Raw genomic sequence first — 22,944 nt, 5'->3', positions numbered from 1 at the left:
ACCTTAGCAAGGAAGTGTAAAAATGTCTTTACTTCATTCCAAAATTCCTTATAAAGAATATTATGCTGATATGACCTTTAACTTTCTGATCTGTGGAAATGTTTCCAGTGTGTATATGTATTTCAATGAGCTTTTATATGATTCTGATTTAAGTACCTCAGACATGGAAAGGATTAGTAGTTAGGTGGTAGTAGTTAAAAGATCTTCTTTGTTAGTCTTATATGACTGATTGTAACCTCTCTGCAATAATTCATACCTGAAATTACTTTATACAAAATAGTAAGGGAAATCCTAAGGACCAAATTTAAAAGATGGTAGGTTTTATTGGGAAATTTTATAGATCATTTTACTTACAACTCTATCATTTTCTGCAGTAGTTTCTTGAGAACTTAGCAGACCACAAGGGTGAACAATAATCAAAATGGAATAAACTATTTTATAAAATCAAAACTGCACTAAGTACAGTTGATAAGAACAAGAGAAATGTCATTTACTTCAGTATAAACTAGATACCAAGTATGGCAAAGGGACACGGAGCTGCTTCCTTTCCAAAAGGCAGTAGACTTTGTCTTTTCATGATCTGAAAGTTAGACATTTAAAATATTCTCTTTGAAATAACTCTTCAGTTTGATATGTTTTTTAAATTGTCTTTTGAAAATGTTTCAAATGTTTCATTACCAACTTCTCAGTATGCAGATGAGATAAGAATGTAACTGAATTCTGAACACCCTGAAAAATCCATTATTTGTTTGGATCCATACCTGAATTTTTTATTGATCTGTAGTAATACCTTCCCTTCTTTGAAAATAAAATGGTGCTTTAAAACAGTAAAAAGTTTTACCTTCCTGTTCATCTTAGAAATTTGACATTTCAGAAGGAGATGCCAAATGATATTTAGACACACTCCTGAGTTGATATAAGCTGAGAGGTACCTCTTATCTCTTAAAATGTCAAAATGAAGGTTGGAGGAAAACGATTGCCATTTATCTCTAAATAGCAGGAAACCTTCTGAAGCAAAGCACTGTATGCATTCCCCTTGTTATTAGTTTTTGGAAACTCAACTCTACACATCCTTGAAACATTCAGAAGGGATTAGAGAAAAACATTGACTTATTTTTTTATTATGGAAGAAAAAAATCTGTTCCCATCTGGGAAATAATGAGAGTCATAATAGATAGTGAAAGTTACTAGAATAAATAGTAGGTTACAAACACCTGTCTCCACTCTGGACCACTGTGTCAGTATAAAGAGACTCTGTAAAGACAATTCCAGATCTGTGCTTCCCATGGTGGAACTACTGTTTCCCTCAAATACGTGTATTATGGAATGATTAATAAGATTATTTTATTGATTTCATTTATTCCAAGCTAACCTGACTGAGAAGGTAGGACCAACTTTATATGTCTTAATGGACTGATATCTACAGACTCTGAGAACAAAAGAAATTCTGACAATAATTCAAAATACTCTCTGCAAGTTATGGTGCCAACAGTGTCTCATATTGCAAGTCTGTCAAGTTTTCCATATGGAGCTACCCAGTCACAGTAGACCTCAAATATGGAGCTCACCACATGCACAGTTTAAATGTAAATATCATGAGTCATATTAAGAAACTTGGTCACAGGTGTCTTACCAGAGACAGAAGAAAAAAGCATTTTTAGCAAACAGCAGAAATTGCAAAACTGAGTTATGCAGTGTATATATATATATACACACATATATATATATAAAAGACTTTGCTAAAAATTGGAGACAAAATTCCTCATCTGACAGAAGGGGAAAACTAAAATTAGTGCTTGCGGCAAGTCAGTCATCTATGTCATTGACAGATTTCGTCTGTAAATGACAGTTTGCTACAAAACTACAGGTCATGCTGCCTGTGAGAGAGAAAACTGAAAGAGAGCTACTGAAGAAAACTGTTATATGGCTTATAAAATAGTATAACCAATTTCACAAGAGACAGTTGTCAGTTATGGTAAACAGATGAACCAAGGTCTATCTTGTCAGGGATAATAAATATGAGAGTATGACATTTGCATACTTACAGAAAAGCTAAAGGCAAGTCCGCTGCATAGGCATGTAAAATACTAGGGAAACAAGGTTTTCTGAAACTTGTTGTTAAAGTTATTGTTCTATCAAAATATAAGCACAAGATCCTTTCTGATGTACTCTTTATATTCAGTGTGTGTCCGCAGAAGAAAAGAATTCTAGGACGCAGTGTAGTCATTATAGAAATGGTTCTTCTGAAGGTTTTGGATTTTTTTTTTTTCTTTTCTCCTTTTTTTGGTCTGACAGGATCCTTGGAAATTATCCTTTCAATTTTAGGGCACAAAAGGGCTCTTGAACTGACACCAAGGAATAGAATTCAGGGTTAAGGTAAAAGTTAATGATGTGTTTCATCATTTTCTTTTTGCAATAATTATTCCAAAAATTGCAATTTGAAGATGAAGTATGATGTTGATAGACTAAATTAATAATGTCATTCATCTCTGATCTTTATTTGGAAATAGGAATGTTGTCTACGGGCAGCTGAGACACATAGACTATGCTGTCACAGTGAGAACAGTTGATCTTTGTTGAGGGGTCATATTCACAACACACCTGTCATCTAACATGTATTCTGGAATCCTCAAGAGCTGAGAAATCTTTTCACTGTCTTACAAAGGTTTCCTTAATAGAAGGTTATGCCAGATGACTGCATCTTAGAGGATATTATTTCAAGTTAATATTAAGTAATCTGGAGAAAACTTGATGTTTTTGAGACTATTGAGACCCATTTTAAAATCAAAATCTTAATCCAAGTAAGAAAAAGTCGACGTGCCCTCACTTACACTCATTTCTGAAGCAACTATGGTGATTTAGCCATATCTTAATCCATTTTATTCAGGATTATACCCTGGCCAAGTTTTGGAATGTGTGAAAAACTTGTCAATTTAAGTTTGAGGAGAAAAGATCACTACATGGTATTCATGTACATGTAGAGAGTCCTAGGTGTCTTGTTTTCTTTTCTCTTTTTCTCCTTATGCAGATATTTTTATGTCACCTCATCTACACACAGAAAAGAAGGAAAACTAAGAACACTTAGGATTCTTTGAATGTTACCTGAGGAAAAAACAAAATTACTTCAGTAGTCATATCCATTCTCTGCATCCTTCCTCCCGACAGCCCAAATCAATCAACACTTGTCTGCAGAACAAGGTCATGACCACGTTTTAGAAATTGTTAGCAATAGCTGACTAAGTAAATTAACAACAAATGGGACTACTAGTGAATCTGTCTTGTACCCATACCGAAGTCTGGAGAACTTCTAATATTACCAACTATATTACAAACAAACAAACCCAGAAGAGCAGCTTAGAAACATAATGAGTAGCGTAAAGATTGGTTTAGGGACTCCTGCTTCCATGACCTGGATATCAGGTCCCAAAATCTCCTCATCTATTATAAGGGGCTAGAGATTTACCTGCAATTCAAATCTTCCTATCACATCTCTTCAGATCTCTGCAGAGTAGATGAGATATAGTAATAAGGAGCTCAACTGATCACACAGATATGAGATTCAGGTCTCTATTTTATCTTAGTGATAAATGCTGAGGAGTGGTTACCTGGTTACACAGTTTAGCTCCAGAAGTTGACCCATTCTCTAGAAATATTTCTCACTAGAAAGAGAGATATTCATGTAGCATGTAAAATAAAACTTGAAATTATGGGCAAGTCTGGATTAAAATGTATGCACAAGTAAGTACAGTTCCGTACCTCTCCACTATTGCTTGCCCGAACAAATTATGAAATCCAAATTTAGCCTTTGGGTGTCTGCTACGACCTTGTCTTGCAAAAATGAATGGGTGAAAAGGAACAGAATCACAGAATATGCTGATCTGGAAGGGATCCAGATGGATCATCAAGTGCAACCCCTAGCCTTGTACAGGACCATGCCCAAGAGTCACACCATATGCCCATGAGTATCATCCAAGTGCTCCTGGAACACTTTGTGTGCATTTAAAAAGGCTATTTGCTTTATTTACAAACTGTGAGTGAAGTTCCAATTTCTACATCAACTCTAACTTGAAATGTCACCTAAGTTGTATGATTGCCTTGGGGAATATGCATGGAAGATACCAAGAAGTGTAAGGTTATTAAAGTAAGTATTTTTTTGCTTATATTATAGTATTCTTGTTGTATGGGCAGGATATTTTCTTTGCCTAGTCTTTTCTGGTATATGATAATGGCTTTATACAACTTTTGTGATTTATGGAGAAAGAATTGGCAGAATTATTAACTGATTAATATAGCTCAAGGTTCTCCTGTTTCCTACAAAAGATGCTAACCTATTTTGCCATCTGACAGAGTAGATCCAAATTCCAAATGAATGCTTTTTTTCAAATATATATGCCATAACCCATTCTGTATTAATGGATTTCTCATAAACCAATGAAACAATTTTAAAGTAAATTTTTTCACTAAGCACAAAATTTCCAATGGTAATACAGAAAAAATTCCTAATATTGTGAATATATATCTATTTTTTAGTGTAAATTTGCTCAATTATAACATTTAAAAATAGTTTTTTCTGTATCTCCTTGAAAATGTAAATATTTATCCATATAAAAATATGATATGTGGGGACGATGTTTTTAGTGTAGGATTTAAGCGTCAGGAAAGGAGAAAGAATTTTGATCCATTGTTAAGTGACTCAGAGAAGTGACATCTTAATTTTGAATAAAAGTTTTACTTGTAGGCTAGCAGTCCTTTAAACATATCAATAAAAGAGAAAATAGAAATATTCTCTAAATTAAAATATTCCAAAAGTAGAAGAATATTTTTAAAACCTATCTATATAGACTATTTCTAAAATATTTCTTTATCCTACTCTCATTAAGCTTCTACACACATAAACAAAAGGAAGAATCCATTAATTATAAACTTATGTGTTTGCAATATACATGAAATAAAAATATTGTCTAATGAGAGAGAGATTTGTGAAATCGTCTCAACAATATAAGATTCCAAATTCTAGAAAACAAATTCAAACTACATTGTCCTGGTCAGAGCGCAGAATTATAGAATCATTTATGCTGGAAAGGACCTTTAAGGTCATCAAGTCTAATTGTTAACTCAGCACTGCCAAGGCACCACTAGACCATGTCCCTACATGCCACATCTACATGTCTTTTAAAGATCTCCAGGGATGGTGACTCTACCATTTCCCTGGGCACCCTATTCCAGGGCTTGACAGCCCTTTCCATGAAGAAATTTTTTCCTAATGTCCAACCTAAACCTCCTGTGGCACAGCTGGAGGCCATTTCCTCTTATCCATTGCTTGTTACCTGGGAGAAGAGATTGACATCCACCTCACTACAATCTCTTTTCAGGTAGCTGTAGAGAGCAATAAGGTCCCCCTTAAGCCCCCTTTTCTCCCATTTTCCCTCAGTTGCTCCTCATAAGACTTCTTGTGCTCTAGGCTCTTCACCAGCATAGAATGTTGCAAATTTATCATTCATTTTAATTCACTCTCATTGCATTTTTCTGATTAGCATAAAAATGGGACAAAAATGTTGAAATGTCTCTGAATTGCTCTTTCTGGGCAACTTTCTGCCCTAGGTATGGATGAGGAATCCATTTGCTTACATTTTTGGAATGTGATTATTTCTGAAGTTCATAGCCTCTCAGTTCCCGTGTCTGCATTATAATATTACACATAGGGTTCTACCTTATGTGGGTCATGGAAGACTAATTAACATGTAAGCAAGACTTCAGCAGAGTAGTCATCAAACCCTAGTGGTACATCTTAGAACAGAAAAAAAAATCTTTCCACTTTTTTTAATTACATGATCAGTCCCAGAAGCTTTCATAATATTAGTCTTACCTCGGTACAGTTAAAAAGATTTTATTCCAAGTTAAAACAAACCCATCACCTTGAGATGACCCCTCCAAGTTGCTATCGGTAACTGGAACAGAAAGTGATCTACATTGGGGAAAAATTTTGACCTGGTTTCCTTATTTCCTTCTATGCATTCTAAATCAACTAATCTCTAGCATGTGTTGTAAACATGTACGAAGTCATCACGAAAACATTCAGCTATCTTTCACAAGCTGTAACACCTCCCCACATTCTCTCTAGAGCAGATCTGTATAGTAGGAGCTCCAGTATTCCTAGCCCATAGTAACAGCAGCTGCTGTAAAGTTTCCACTGAGCTTGAGTGTCTTGCATGAACATCAGACAACTTGCAGGACCTCTATAATGTTCCTGGCATCTTGCCCCAACCTTAGTTATTTTGCGCTTCACTCTCTGAGAAGAACAAAGTTGTATACCTCTGCCTGAAGTTCAACCATGAAAAGAATATTTAGGCATATTTGTCCTGATTTTATCCCACCCTTTCCCATACAACAGAAAAACCCATTTTCAGACAATAACTGAAAGAACACGTTTTTCAGCCTGGTATTGTTTTCCAAACACAAATCTTCTAATGATTCTCAAACATGCCCATATAAATACAATGCTTTCCTATTTACTAATCCTTCACATAGTCTCAGGTCATATTCAAAATGTGCAGTTCTGGTCTACATATTTTTATAGATCTTTAAATCTGGATTTATCTGCCCCTGGTCTTCTAACATTTATCTTCCCCTCAGTTCACACTCTGATGAAAGGCCATATTATTTTCATTCTGAAGAAAGGAAGCAATGGAGCAGTCATGGGAAGAGAGGAGATCATACTGGAAGACTGGTAGGAGACAGAGCTGAACCCAAGTCTCCCGTTCTAACTTCTAGTTCACTGCTCCTCTACATCGTGTAATGTTTATGTTAAACATGCCACAGGCTTCCCATGAATGTAGTTTTTTGGCTTCTTAGACATCTTTTTAAGCCATTTATACACATTCAGCATATCTATACATATGTATAAAGTTTCTCGAAAATTTCCTTGGATGTTAAGCATACCAAAGCTATTGCTACTTTCTTGTTTCAGGAAACTTTCAAGCAATTGTCTGATATTTCATTAGTATTGTATTTAGTATTAATAAAGCAGTCTCAACTCATAACTTTGCCAGTATAATAAAAAGACATAGAGATGTCCTCTGCAGATGTAGAAATTGATGGTCCTTTCTAAATTTTTAATAAAGCTTTTGAGAGTTACTTAGTTATTCTGCCTATATGTTTGCAAGATTTTGCTGTGTGTTATATTCTGGTCAAAGGCCCATTCATCATCTAACCTTTCTTTATTAATTTCCTCTTCTATTATATCAATAGAGTGCAGCTTCAGCTGTAATTAGGTAAGTGCTAATACATAAGAAATGCATACTTTCATGTTTATAGAAAACGAACATTTACTTTACGATAAATATTTCAGCCTTACAGCTTACATTTACTGTGTTCTTATGGTCATGTAACTGATAATCTTTCACCTCCCCAAACCTACAAGACGTAGCATGCTATAAAACTATTTCAATAGAAGACAAGATGTACACAAAATGTATCTAATATAATTGAATGAGTAGTAATAATATTCAAATAATGAAATAGAAAAAGGGCATGATAAATTGTACTATGCTTTCTATTTTTCCTGGGGTTTTTTTGTTGTTTAAGGTAGTGCTTTATTTAAACCTTAGGCTGAGTGTCACATAGGAAGTGTGAAATAAACTGTATAGGATGATGTTCTTAAGGAACTCTACCTACATACTGTGCAGCACACTGTCCACTCCCCAGGGCCCGCCTGGGCAGGGTGCTTCTGACAGGTAAGTGGAGAAAAGCTAAAGTGTCTTTAGGGTTCTTCCATCATTCAGAACTGTGACAAAAGGGTTGTCTGAGATAAGACTTAAATAAGACATCAGTCTCACATACAGCTGAGCCTGATCAACAGTGCAAATCAACGGTTCATTTCTACTCATCCTGCTGACGAGGATGGGAGCAGTATTAGCTTTTAAGGGACATTCACAACATACCTGTTATGAGAGACAGTAGGAAAATTTTCCTTGACACCAAATAGGCAGGTATAGGTTAGATTGTCTTCCCTGTATTTCCAGAAATGCTCAGACCTGGTGGATTACAACTTGACAGTGTCCCTTGGGTATTCATTCCTCAGGGGATGCTATTCCCTAGCAAACCACTACAGAAAGGGACGTAGAGGACTATTAGATATTGGGGCTTGCTAAAGTCACCATTCTCATGACCAAGTACTGAAAATGTTGATAACAAGCGTGCAATATGAGAAAGCGTAAGATCTACTTGTCATGGAAAAATATTGTCAAGATTTTATCATGCACAGTGTGTTTCTGTCCCAGCTGATACTTCAGTTCACATCACCTTTAATCAAGAGCCACTTCTTTGCAGAAAGAAGTAGAGATTAAAAAGGGTTAGAGTGCTGAAGCACTTGCAGATTTATATAATGGAAATTTTGGCAGGTAACTTCTATACAGAATAAATTCTGATGATACCTTCAGAAGCATACAAGCCATGAAAATGGTATTTATACAAGAGATCTGCAGAAAAGTAATAGTCCATGTGATGGGAAGTTCACATTTTTCATATCTATGTCCAAAAAATGTTCATGAAATTCTAGTTATAAAATCAATGAAGAATAAAATAATTTAGGATTCTCTTATCTTCCCATTTCATTGCCATGGCATCTAAGCAAGTTGAAAACCCCAAACAAAAGTTAAGTTTCTGCAACCAAAAGTAAATCAGTAAGGTACTGAATGACAATAAGGACTAAAAATATGTGTTCTTTCAAATAGAATGTGTACTCTTTCAGCTGATGAGGCACTACTGAAGTTCTAGTTTTATTCAAAATTATTGAAAAAATGCTTTTCAATTACTGCGAGAATAAAAGAAATACTGTGAGAACAAAAGAAACAGAAAAATTGAAAGTAAACATAGATATCAAGTCTCGACCGTCGTTGAAAACACGTGAATCTTTTCCAAAACCAAATTCAGAGATTTAGCAAATTTCATCCAGGCAACTTTTATGGAAGACCTAAGTAAGTGCTTCTACTTTGGAAGACTTAGAATTATGTAGTTAGACAGAGTGAAATTATTGTCAACAATACCTTAAAGACAATAAGGATTTTGTTAGCAGTAATAGCAACAATAGTTATTTCAAAAGTTTTGACTGGACATATTCAATAAGGCTACAAATGCTGAAGAGTTAGCGATAACAAACACAAAAAGACTGAGATAGAGAAAAACTTTCAATGATATCTTGAAGAATGGAAGTGTGAAGAATGTCTCCTGTAAAAACATGAACACATTATCTAAGTTTTCATTTATGCTAACTTAAACCAGTGTATCTATGGGAAGGTGGTATTCACTTGTATATACCTTAGAGACAACTGAAAAAAGGTTTTTCTAGTGAGGAAACTATTGAGACAACTATTATATTAAAATGTACTTTCACAAATACACTGAAGTTTCTGAACTCTTAAAGAGAAGGTGGATAGCTTTGATATTGCTTACATTCAAAGATGAGAACTGAGAGGAGAAAGAGGAACATTGTGTAAACCCAGGACTTCACAGGTTTTTGTAAACACTTCATTTTTTTAGCAGACTTCACATATTTTGTTTGTTTTGATACCTATTCTTGTGTAAAAAAAAGAAACATGTTAGTGTTTTTTTGGAGGGTTGGTTGTTTTGTTTTTTCAGGTTGGAGATTGATTTCCACATTACATAGTGAACTACAAGCTCTTCACAGCATGCCTGTGGATAGAGCCTTCCTTAATCTTTGTTCGTGAAGCCTAGCCATGATGATGACAAGCTCTTCACCAGATATCTGAGAAAATGAGTAGTGCAGGGCAAAAGAAAGATCCAGAGAATTTTTTTAAGGACTTACTAATATAAGCTTTTTTCCACCATTACTTTCTCATCCTATATTAATCATATATTAATCCTAATATTAATCATAACTATTTACTGTGTCCTGTGTGCTCAAAAGACCAGAAATTCAGACTCCCGCATAATTTTTTACAGATATTGTATGGGACAATGCTATAAATGCTTATTTACACAAACATAGAAAATCAGGGAGATGTGGAATTGCCAGAAAATGAGATTTCTGGGCTAGAAAACAGACGCATGATAAGATGCTTTTTTTTGTTCCTAGCTAAATGGTTTCACCTGGAAAACAGCTGCTTCCTCCAGTGGGACAAGACTGACACTGGAATTGTTCCAATTCAACCAAGGTACATCTATTTTCAAGAGAAGATGTAATTCATATCTGTCTACCTTGGTACTTGCAGGGAAAGAAGGAGCATCTGGAAGTTAAAACTGTGTTCACATTTGAGAAATTCCACTAATATATTAATAGCTTGAGGAATGAATAGAGGGGAAAGTGGCAGAGCCTGCAGATGCAATGAATCAATGGTTGCACCTTCATGATGTTTACAAATAAATATGATGTTGCATTCACATCTCAGAGTGGCTCAGTATCGTAGAGAGAAGAATGGACAGGTTTAGTTGAATTTTACATAAAGTTTGCAATATTTAGGACAAATTTCTGCTATACTGAAAAATTATTTCAGAACAGAAATGTTTTTGATCTTTGAGAATAAACTCAAAAGCATTGTAAGTACAAGAACCAAGAAATACTGTTGCTGCCTCTTCTGCTTGAGTAACACTGATTTGAGACAGCAGAACTAAGAATTTAATGGATGGAGCGATAAGTGGGAGGACCAAAGGTGGGGAAAGTGATGAACAAAGCTGGGTTGGAATAGTGTGTGCCTATGGGTATCGTGGGCTCAGCCACCCTCTTCCTTTTCCTGGGGGCATGGGACCACCACAGCCATCCAGCACCGGGAAGAGAGGCATCCCACTGCAACTAGCTCTGGCAGGGAGTAGTGAAGAATCTCATAGGTCCTGAAGCCCACCAGATGTGGCCGTCTCCAGCAGAGTGAGGAGTACAATAGTTGCTTTTCTTCTTCTTTGGTTTACTCATGTGAAAAATCCAGTCAGTAAACAGAAAGTGGAAAGCATGGTTTATCTATCAGAATAGCACTGATTAGAACTAAAAATATTTTCAAGAATTTAATCACAGAATCACAGAATCATTTAGGTTGGAAAAGACCTCTGAGATCATCAAGTCCAACTTTTGACTGATCACTACCTTACCAACTAGACCATGGCATTAAGTGCCATGTCCAGTTGCTTCTTGAACACCTCCAGGGATGACGACTCCATCACCTCCTTGGGTAGTCCATTCCAATGTTTAACAATCCTTTCCATGAAGAAATTCCTCCTGATGTCCAACCTCCCCTGGTGCAACTTGAGGCTATGTCCTCTTGTTCTGTAAGTAGTTGCCTGGGAGAGGAGATTGATTGCTACCTTGCTACAACCTCCTTTCTGATAGTTCTGGAGAGTGATAAGGTCGCCCTTGAACCTCCTTTCTCCAGGCTAAGCAATCCTAGCTCCCTCAGCTGCTTCTCACAGGACTTAATCATTAGACCCTTCACCAGCTTCGGTGCCCTTCTCTGGACATGCTTTAGCACCTCAGCATCTTTCATGGTGTGAGGGGCCCAGAATTGGACACAGTACTTGAGGTGTGGCCTCACCAGGGCCAAGTACAGAAGGACAATCGCTCCTCTAGTCCTGCTGGCCACCCTGTTTTTGATACAAACCTGGATGCCATTGGCCTTCTTGGCCACCTGGGCACACTGATTGCTCATATTCTGTTCCTGTTGACCAGCACCCCTAGGTCCTTTTCTTCTGGACCACTTTCCATGCACTCTTCCCCCAGCCTGAAGCATGGGATTATTGTGGCTGAAGTGTAGAACAGACTCCTTGACCTTGTTTAACCTCATTCCATTGACCTTGGCCCATCTATTTAGTCTCTCCAGATTCCTCTGCAGAGACTTCCTTCCTCCAGCGGAGCAAAACTCCCACCCAACTTGATGTCATCCACGAATTTAGTGAGAGTACTTTTGAAGAGTTGTATAGTTTAATATTCACTTCACTAGAAAATGAAAACTTAAAATTATTATCAAAAAGACTTTAATCTCCAAGATATTAAGGAAATATCTTTAAAATTGTAAATTACTTTAGGATTCTAGGATAGAGACTGTTTCTGATCACACAAAGTAAAGTGATTAGTCCAATGTAGTCCTGACCTCTAGGCACTACCGTGGGGAAAAAAAATCAGATCCAGTGCCACTTTATTGTTCTGGCAGCCTCTACAAGAATGGCATTGTCTCTAATTTTCTATGCTTAGCATGACACGCTGAAGACTGGATAGAAATATTGCTGTAAAACTAACTAAGTCATTTGTACCTCTTCTGTGAAACTGCCTTTAGCACTTCACAGTGTGAAATGCACTAGCCTATCCTGAATGATGAATGAAACAATGGCTAATATATTCTTAAAAGGAAATTCCCACTAATTGGTTTTTAAGACAAAAACCTAACCGTCATCATTGTTTTGCCTGTATAGTTGAAATTATCTTAATTCATTAACTGATAAAATTCCACATTCCCCTTCCCAATGCACTAATATCTGCATACGCACATTTTAATTCACATTTAATTTTAATCTTAAGTCTGTGCTGAAGCCTTATCAATATTTGTAGCCAACCTCACAAAGTTTTCCTGAAATTACATTCTCATATATTTGGAGTGTCCCCATAATTTGTCCCCAATATGGTTGTCCCCATAATTTCCAAAGTTCCCCTCTTTCCAGAGTAATGGTGACCTAGCAAAATTTCCCTTGTGATCTTTCTTACATGACCTCTGTATAAATCACTAAAAGAAAACAACAGCAAATCACTGGACACTTCTGATTCAATAGAAACTTGCAAGTGAAATATGATGAAGCTGTATTACAAAATGCATGGGTCTCTCCCTTGTGATAAATGAAAGGAATAGGCATGCAGGTGTGTCTCTGGGGAGAGGATCCCACAGCACTTATTTCTGGAAAAGGAAGAGAGAGAGTAGGTTGAGAAAAGAGATTTTGGGCTAGTAACAGCCCTGGAAATTCGTCACTTCATCTGGTTAACTAACAGCAGAGTAGAGCATTACATTCTCTAGACCATTTCAGGTGGCTTTTAGGTAATCAATACAAAATGGTAGAACAAGACGTGCATTTTAGGATAGATGTATCTCACATGGATTACTTCTGCTTGACCATCTGACAAAAGGGCTACTCTTTCTGAGAAAAAAACCCACATGTATTTAGTTCTAAGTTGACATGCCTCTTACTAAAGTGAAAACTTTATCAAAAGATTTTTGAGCCTTTGCATTTTTGAAGCAGTAGAAAATCTTGTGTTCTCAAAACTCACTCCACTACTAAAATAACATCTTCATTGACTTTACAGGTTGTGAGACAAATTAAGAGCAGAGTATGTAGTGGTTCTGCTCCAAGTCAATGGATGCAGTCAGCCATCTAGTGATGTAGCTGCTCCAGGCAGAGTTCACATTCAACCTGTATCACAGGTCTTTTGCTATAATATACACGTAACATGGAATATATAATATACACTCCTGGTAAAAAAAAAAAAAGCAAACACAAAACCCAACCGAACCCAAACAAAAAAAACCAAAAAATCCCCCACCAACCCCCCCTCCCCCCAAAAACACACACACACAAAGAAAACAACAACAACAACAAAACCAACCAAACAAAAAACCAAATGGAAAAAAAAAAACAAAACAAAAAACCCAGAACCCGCCCCCCCTCCACCAAACCAGCCCAAAACAACAAACCAAATCAATAGTAAATATTTAAAAGGATGAGTCTAACTTTGGATATCTCCTTGTAAAATGGTCACATTTTTTAATCCTAACATGAATGATGATTGAACAAAATTTCTGGGAAGAAGAAGGTTTGAATGTTTTCCTTAAAAAAAAAGCAATTGAAATTATACTAAATTTATGCTGCAATTACAGTTTAACTATTTGGATTCTAAAACTATCAAAGGTATATAGCTTGAATTGTATCATATACATGTGATATCACCTCTTTGGGATGGTAAGTTGTATCTTGTGTCAGATATGCTCATACATTAATACAGCTAACTTCAGTAAGAGTCACATGGATAGACCTGAAGTCAAAATTAAGGTCCTATATGCTATAGGAGGAAAAGGTCAATGCAAAATAAGGACCTTAACATTTGAATAAATGTATTAAATTATGCCTCTAAAAACAGTAAAATAGTTACCAGAAAACTATATTTATGGTAATTGTGTCAATTGTGAATAGCCTCTCAGCAAAGATTGAAACAAGATTTAGCCTTCCTGACATGCATAGAGAACCACGACTGAAATCTACATAATGGAATATAGGAAAAAAATGAGTTCATTTACATACCAAAGGAGGCTACAAAGGCTTAGATTCATTGTGCCTTTGACAATTTGACTCCAGGCAAAGGTACTGAGATACTTTTGAAGTTGTCAGAACATAAGCACGTACAGGGAGTAGCAGGTCTTTACTCATTACATATTTGTAAAGGATTTTTTAAAACTAACTTTGAAGATAGAAAGAGGGGACTTCTCCAGTGAGAAGGTTTTCCTGTGCTTGGCATTTAATAGTTTCCTTTCTTATGGTAAATGCCTTCGCATGGCTCCAAGAAGAACTTTTAGGCCAGATACAAGTTCATACTCTGCTGTCAGACTTATTCTAAAAAAAGGACAAATCAGCCACAGCACTCAAGTGAGGCTTATTCAAGACTTAAAGAACTGCTTTTTCATTCTGATTTCTAAGGGCAAAACCCATCACTGGCCATGATTTTGAGCAACTGAACTAGTCTGACTGAAAGTATAATTTAGGTGAGCTTTAGCTTATGGACTCTTTGGGATAGAAGAAACAATAATTAAAAAAAATCAATACCTTCAATACCTGCATTTAAAGAATTGATCAGTTACCTCTCCTGAATATTACCTGCAATATTATCTAACATATTTTGAAAGGGGGAAGAGAGAAGAAAGAGAAAAAGGTGGGACAGGACAAGGTCTGTCAACAGTGTCATCTGGTATCTCTGCTACCTATTAGTGTCACTAACTCTACCATTAGTAGCTTTGGTAGCCATGTACTTGCTGTGTAATTCCAATAGGCTTTTTTACATAAATCAACTGTGCTGTCGGCACACATTAGGAAAAAGACCTAGAAGCTAAATCTTGCTGATCCCTTTTGACCACATACAGCTTAAACACACTCCCACTCAGGGATCTAAAGTCTGAATGGTCTGTTCCAATGCACTAAAGCAAGATTTATATGAAGGCATAGGGCTAACACTAAAATATTAAATAGTCACATTTTTCCAGTAAGAATGTTTAAAGCTGGCAAGAGAACATGACAGTGGGATGATATGGATAAGAAATACAGCTGGTTGTCCATAGCTTAAGTCTTTAGATGGGGTGACTTTATAGTTCAGATCTGCTTATCTACTTCATGTACTGTGCTACCTGTCTGATCTGTCAATGTAAAGCACTAAGGATATTAAGCCTGCCCATCTCTGTAAATTCTCTTTGATCACACCTTTGATTTGGTTTTAGTTTAATGTGAAAGCACTGTATGAAAAACCCTGTGTTCCCATTTTACACATATCTGAATACATTTCAATATTAATCCTCAACAATTTTCTTTTTTAAGACCCACTAAAATGATTTTGCAGGGGGGGAAGGAAGGGAATACAGTTGTTGATGGATTTTGAATCATAAACTAGTTTTCTTTACAAGTCTTAATAAAAATCCCTTTTAAAAATTAAATGTGAAATTAAGAAAACCTGTGCTAAGGACCACACTTTCACAGTACTACAATTTTACACTACTATCTATAGAAATCACTTTTATTTAAACAAAAAAGCCATGATCAAACCATTACAGTTGTGAAAACTTTTAAAGAAATCGCTGAACTGTTGGAAATCACTGGCTAAGCAGATGCAGTTAAATTAAGGTAACCTTTTTTTGAGAGTATGATCTGTTTGCAAATACAAAGGATGTGTTCTTAATTCAATTTATTTTACTATTTGAACTCAATTATTATTTTATAACAAGAAATAATTAAGCCTTTAAAAAAACCCTAGAAATATGTTTTCTTTTTCTAACTTTTGAATAAATATTACATGAAAGAAAATGAGCTCTATCAGTAACATATTCTTGAAGGATGTAATGACCAGAAATTAAATTAGAAATAGCATTATATATACTTTACAGTACACAAATAAGCAATTTTTAAATGCTGGATTTGTATCATTTTAATTGAATTCCAATTTCTATCCTAATGAAGCTTGACAGAAACCACAAGTAAAAATTAAATCATTATCTAGTAAAAGAGAAATGCACCATTTACCATTCTCCATTATTAAAAACCCAACCAAAACAACATGAAAAGACTAAGAATCTGGATAAATGGCTCCTAAACTGTAAATTTTTTTAATAGATGGATTTTCAGGTTATCTGTCTCTCCAAGAGTAAAAGGCACAAATTTAGTGAGAAAGACTGTATTCAGTTACCATATTACTAAGCAGCCAACAGGAGTCAGTGTCTGTTTTCCATTCTTTTGGGAAAAAGAACAATATGTAAAAAAAATTAAAATTGCTATTTTGAAATCCAGATTCCTTGTTCATTGCTTTAAATCACGATTAAAATTGGTGTTTTAATAAATCAAGTTTTTTCAATCATTTTGATTTAAAGCAATTCACCTTCCACTATTTTGAATATGGTTTAATTTGGTAAAATAAATAGTGTCCACTAGCTCAATATTTTTAAGAGAGAAGAAACCAGAAAAAAAATCAGAAAGAAAAGATTTTTCATTTCTGTAGCCACACGACCTGATTCAAATAGGATAACTCTTGTTTCTCTGTCTTCAGGATGCCCTAAACTGAAGCTAGACTATATTATGAAATATGATTTAAACTAAAAGGTTAAAAAAAAAAGTTTCTGCTTTCCACAGCAGAGCAGTAAAAGCAGCATGAATCTACTTCTTATTCAGTATTTACACTGTAGACAATGGGTAAAATTGTGCAAAATATTTATAGACCAGTTTTTTTCAAATTTTCGGTACTTGAAGCTGTAGATTGGGACTTCTGAGAGTGTAAGTAGTTGCACAGATTTCATTTTTAAGTCAGTGGTGACTGATCTCCCCAGTAACTTGAAAATACTACTAGGATTTTAAACATGTTTCTTATTATATAAATAACCTTAAAATACGTTCCAAATACTTATGAGCACCAGGTTCTTTTAAAAAGAAATGAATAAATGTTCAGACCTAGAGTCCAACTCTTTGACCACAAGTAAAGGGGAGTTAACTGTATGCAGACACTTTCAGCCCATCACAGACTAACAACACCTTAGCCTTCTGGTTTATTGGTTTTAAGTCTTCCTGCTGTCCATAGCTAGCTAACTTTCTAAGGGGCTACCTAAAGAGCTTCCCTGTACCAGCTGAACATGCATGGATACTGTATCACCTGTGAATAGCATTGTCCACAAATTCTTAAACCTAAAACTTAAGGTAGTAAATTTGACCTCACACTTGCTTCAACAGGCCATGAGAAAGTACCAAGGCTGGAGCCAAACTAACAAGCTCAGTTGTCCAGGCCCGCAGTCACAGGGGAATACAAATTTTAAGGAATTTCAGTGAGAATTTGGAGCTTTTGTTCCCCACAAAGACTTTTTTACAGGCAGGGTTTTCTGACTTTTTGTCTCTCTGGGTAATTATGCTGTTAATTTTATCCGGTAGTTCTGAAGAGGAGCAGACAGACTCCTTCAAAAAATCATTGCTAAAATTGTTGTATTCTCCTTACTCTGCTGTAAAAGGTATACTATCTGCTTCCTTAACACTGAAAGCCAGAAAAAGAAGACACCTTTTCATTTTGAAAATTCACTAGATGCTAAATGAATTCTATAGAAACCTTCTAATTCCAAACTTGAACAGCAGTCTAAGTGAAAGGTAGGAAACCTCATATGCCTAAAGGGTTATTTCCCATATATTATTAGTTTTGTGTCTATCAATCTTCAGGCATGCAGATCTTGTTGCCTTTTGAAATGGTTTACATCTTAAAACTTTTTGTAGCTATCAACAAGCCTGAGTAAAGGACTGAAATCCTGAAAAATCTAATTTTGATTTTGTCACTGACAAGTTGTGTGTGGCCTCAGGGCTAGCCTGTCTGCTTGCAGCCTGCTCCCAGATAGAGGAAATATGTAGTTGCTCAACTCTCAGCAGCAAAATAAAGACCAAACTGTAACCTGTCTTATTTCTATTTGACTCCTGCTTCTCTCTTGCTCCACTGGAGAAGTAACTTGTGGCAGACAAACAGTTGGCATAGAAACCTCGTCTTTCTCCTCTTCTCACCTCCCTGGATTAGGTCAGTGCACAGTCTCCAGGGCACTGCAGCAAGCAGAGCTGAGTCTCTGTTCATTCTTCCCTGCATAAAGTGCCAGGGGACAGCCATCAACCTTGCACTGTGACCTGCAGGAGACTAGAAAGGACCAACTATAAGGCTGCTGCTGGAGCTACTGTGCACATACAGATTAAGCTGTATTTTGGTTGAGGCCACTTCTCGGAGGTGCCAGGCTCAAGGTCAAGTGATATGGGAAGAATTCAGAGATGCTGCTTGCCTTTGAAGGAAGAAAATTTGTGCTGCCAAAACTCAATTGGAGCAGAATGTGGGCAGAAATGTGGGGGACAATAAAAAGAGTTTTTTCATATATATTAATGGCAATAAGCAGTATAGAAATATTGGCCCATTGCAGGATAAGGAAAGTCACCTCACAAATCTGTGTCAGGGGAGGTTTAGGCTGGATATTAGAAAAAGGTTCTTCACCAGGTCGTTGGCTGCTGGAACAGGATCCCCAGGGAAGTGGTCACAGCACCAAGCCTGACAGAGTTAAAGAAGCATTTGAACAATACTCTCAGGCACATGGTGTGATTTTTGGGGGTGGTCCTATAAGGGTTGGACTTGATGATCCTTATAGGTCCCTTCCAACTCAGCATATTCTGTGATTCTGTGAACTACATCTGCCATCAAGTCCAGTCCAATCCCTGTGTTCCATAAACACAGCAAAGTAACATAGCTTGCTAGACAATCACTTAGGTGGATCACAGTAAAGATCCTGGCCATTACAAGAATACGCAATAACAGCTTAAATGTAACAATAACAATATCAATAATTAATATTAATTAATATTAATATTTTAATAATACTAATAATATTAGTATTAGACCTTGAGAGAGTTGGAAAGACAGAATACTTAGTGTCTGTACTGAGATTTTTTTTTTAATACAGTTTTAAGGACTTCCACTTTTTAATAGTACATTTCTGTGACTGCAATGACATGTAATACGAGAATGCTGAAGATAATCCCTTGGAATCTTCTCCTAAATACTTGACAGCAGGAGACAGAAGTCCTGCCAACTTTCTAAGGACACTTATAAGTTGCTGTCTTCAGAGATCTCATTTTGTCTTTCACAGTGTAGATTTCACCAGTATTTCTACAACTAATTTGTAACTGTGGAAAAGAATAGGTAGCACATGTGACTTGTGATGCAAGTAGACAGGGCAGGGTCATTGCTTAGTGGCAACATTTTTAGGTAACTTAGTCTCATTGTCACTATCATGATGTTGACCTGAAGGAGCTCCCCATCATCCCTATTCATCTATCTTTGAATAGATCACAGTCTTGACATAGGCTGCCAGAAAAAGTTATCCTGAGATATACACCCACACACTCTACCAGGGCTAGACCATCTCTCTAAACCAGCAGCTACACTGGCCATGGTAGAGTTGAAGCCTGCATCACTTTTGTGCCCTGCTCTCCTACGTGTTATCATGGTACCTTGAAAGGCAAGGAGCCTGACAGTCTGGCTGACACTGTAAGATAGAGTTATGAACACCTATCCCAAGGAGTAAGTATTTTAATCCTAATCAAGTCATGAACACCTCAGAAAATCAGGGGATGGGATGTAATATGGGGAAAAAAAAGAAGAAATTCTGTGAAGCAACAGGTATTTTAATACATTTTTTATTTAACCAAACTATATGTTGCTGAAGTTTATATTTAAACTTTCAGACTGTGAGTGCCAGTACTAGCCCTGGAGGAAAATAAACTGCAGTGAAACGTTAGCTTGAGGCAGAATTCTTACTTTTCTTCCATGAGTAAAATTTCCATCTCATGGATACAGAGTTTTAAAATCAGTCTATCAACATAAGTTTGTTCTAAATATGTGAAAACAAAACTAGGCTAAACTAAACTAAACCAAACTAATTATATGGCTTATTTACCTGTCATACAGAAGGTCAGCTTTCTGTGGAGCTGGTGCCCTTTACTACCTAAAGTCTATACTTTGCACAAGAAAAACACAGAAGAAAGACACACACTATGATAGCTAAGGAATACCTATAAGAACACTATAAAAACACAATAAAAACATTTTCAGACTCTTTGTTTTCTTTTATTATAGGGTCTTTTATTTCATTTTAGGATCTTTTATTGTCTTTCTTCAATAAACCAAATGACTGAAAAGACTTCCAGACTGATTGAAAAGTCTTCTATTTTTAGTATTAATTTTGGACTAAAAATCTTACTAATTTGGTTATTCTGTGGATTTCCCTGATCACAGCTACAATATAACCAATGTTTAAAACAAATTTGGTTAAGAATATTCAAATAAACTAGTGTTTGTCTTAGCTGTCAGGCTGAGACACCTGTTTTGTCAGTATTTGCAGCCAGAAGTAAATAAGAGAACCGTCCAACTGACCATTCAAAAATCACATTGTCTCCTTGCTATGGCTAATCAGACATCAAACAACGACTGTACAACTTGACATACTCTTAATATCAACCTTTTAGAAGGAAGGGGGTCACTCATTAGTAACACAATGCAGAATCCTCTTACAAGTATGAACAATAAAAAATGGAAGGTGAAAACTACAGCTTTCGTGCACTGAAAGACAACATAATTGGGAGAAGTAGAACAAAAATAACCTTCAGAAGACTTTTTAAAAGCACCTTTTGTAATGTCATTATTAAATTCATATAAACACTGTAAAAAAAAAGGTTGGAATTAAATGCAACAAAAATATTCAGTATTAAAGAGGGTTGCATTTTAAATATATCCTCCGACTGACTGCAGTTGATAAAATATTGTTATACATCTAAAATATTATTAAAATATGAATGGTCAGGAAATATTAAAGTACATGAAACATTCATATTTTAGAATGTGTATTTATTGGTTAATACTATTGCCTTTCATTCTTGCAGGCCAAGCTTTCGCATACTTATTTCAGCACAATTTTCTCTGACTCCTTTAGAAGTTTATCTGAATAAGGATTTCAGAGGTTTTTTTACATTTTACCCTTCAGTGACTATATATACAGTTCACAAATACTCTGTGCTCCCTAAGGAAAAATCAGGGCCAACAAATTAAACTATTCTGACTCAGGTAAATCTCTCATTATAAGGGACTACCTGAGCAAAGAGTAGAATGCCCTGAAAATTTAGACATTCCCCTCTTGTATCACTCTAATGGAGCTGCCTAAATGGTGATGTTCTGCAACTGAGACTAAGGCTATTTTTAGACATGTACAGAGAACTAGCTTCAGTAACTGGTAAAAACTCAGGCTACAGGATTGAAAAAGTAAAAAAAAAGAAAGAAAAAACAGGAAAGAAAAGTAAAAGGCAATCCAGCGCACAAAATGAAATGGTCCTAGAGTAAAAGCATTATTTGATAAGAGTAACAAACCTTTTTGACATGCTAGCTCAATTATACTGTTAAAGTACATATAATTTTTGGCTAATTATATTTGAAAAGAGTTACTGTACCTTCTGCTGTAATCTCAGCCATGATGATGGTAAAATGGTTAAGATCTACTGTGGTAGCTTAGACTGTACTTCTGGGTTGCTGGCTCTTGCAGGAGCTGTAGAATGAGAAGGAGGGAGGTCCTCTGCTTTGTCTAATTGTGTTCCTTCTTCTTTTGTGCCCCTCTGAAATGTCTTTTTCCTCTGCAGAATCCTGCCCTCTCACAGCAACCCAAGGTCTTCCAGAAGCACCACTTAAAGCTCAGTCTAAAGTATCAGCTTCTAACAAAAATAGCCACGCCTCACAGTGAACCTTCAGCACATTTTTCTAATATCCTCAGAACCACGCACACTACAAATAAAAAGTAAAAAGACACAGCTCTAAACAGGACAGGAACTCATGGAAAGGCAACAAAAATCAAAAGAACTCGGAAAGAGCTGTTCAGTGCTTCTGCAGCCTCTCCAGCATAATTGCAGTTCTTTGGGGGGTATGTCGGGAAACATGAAATATAGAGTTCAAAGTAACCTTATCCATCCCAGTTCAACTTTATTCTTAGCACACTCAGTGCTTAGCACATTCTTCCTGACCTTATTTGGCTTGGGGAGGTCCTATGAAGCTTACCGCTGACTAAGGGGGAGGGTAAATTTGGGTGATTTTCTTAACTTTGATAGTCATAGTTCAGAACCAATTAAGACACCAATTCAAACCTATGAAAATGGTAACTTCAGTTTGGATTTTTTTCATCTTCTTCTAATTTGTTGCAATTATCACACATACCTGTGAAGTTCATCTAAATATTACAGAACATGGTTGAAATTCAAATAGTAACAGTTTATATGGTGTAAATACATAAAGGTAATATGCAAAAATATTAAACAGGTAGATTTTTTTTTGTGTGTCTGATTGATGGAAATATTTAAATAGCTCAAAAATTCTGTGATTTTAAAAAAGATTTTATACAACTGAAAACAAGTAGATTTTTAAAACTATTTAGAGGAAGAAAAGTATTAACAATTTAAATAAGAATAATGATTTTAAAACCTGAGCAATCTTTTCATTGCACTGCTTGCAATTTCACAACTGTGGAATTATGTATGTGGTCAATAGGTTGAAAATGAAATTAGCAAAAAAGTACCCTCGAGCCAGCATACCGCTACATAAATGTCATCGTCATGTGAAATCAGAAACCATCCTAAACAGTTCTTACTAGGGAACCTATAGTCAACTCC

General features: G+C 36.0%; 1 protein-coding gene across 3 annotated transcripts in view; it reads right to left on the bottom strand.

Annotated features, from left to right (window-relative positions):
* Positions 1 to 22,200, bottom strand: part of TRDN (triadin) — a 111,426-nt gene extending 89,226 nt beyond the window's left edge. The window contains exon 1 of one of the 3 annotated variants that reach the window (XM_032683808.1): positions 21,739 to 22,200. In XM_032683808.1, coding sequence (XP_032539699.1) covers positions 21,739 to 21,760 — 22 coding nt within the window. In that variant the 5' untranslated portion in view covers positions 21,761 to 22,200. The remainder of the gene's footprint in view (positions 1 to 21,738) is intronic. The other 2 variants (XM_032683806.1, XM_032683807.1) reach the window with 2 other exon arrangements.
* Positions 22,201 to 22,944: the final 744 nt, after the last annotated feature.

This window comes from Chiroxiphia lanceolata, chromosome 3 (genome assembly GCF_009829145.1).
Source record: "Chiroxiphia lanceolata isolate bChiLan1 chromosome 3, bChiLan1.pri, whole genome shotgun sequence".
NCBI lineage: Eukaryota > Metazoa > Chordata > Aves > Passeriformes > Pipridae > Chiroxiphia > Chiroxiphia lanceolata.
The sequence above is the reverse complement of the archived record's forward strand: the minus strand, read 5'-3'. Positions and strand labels throughout refer to the sequence as shown.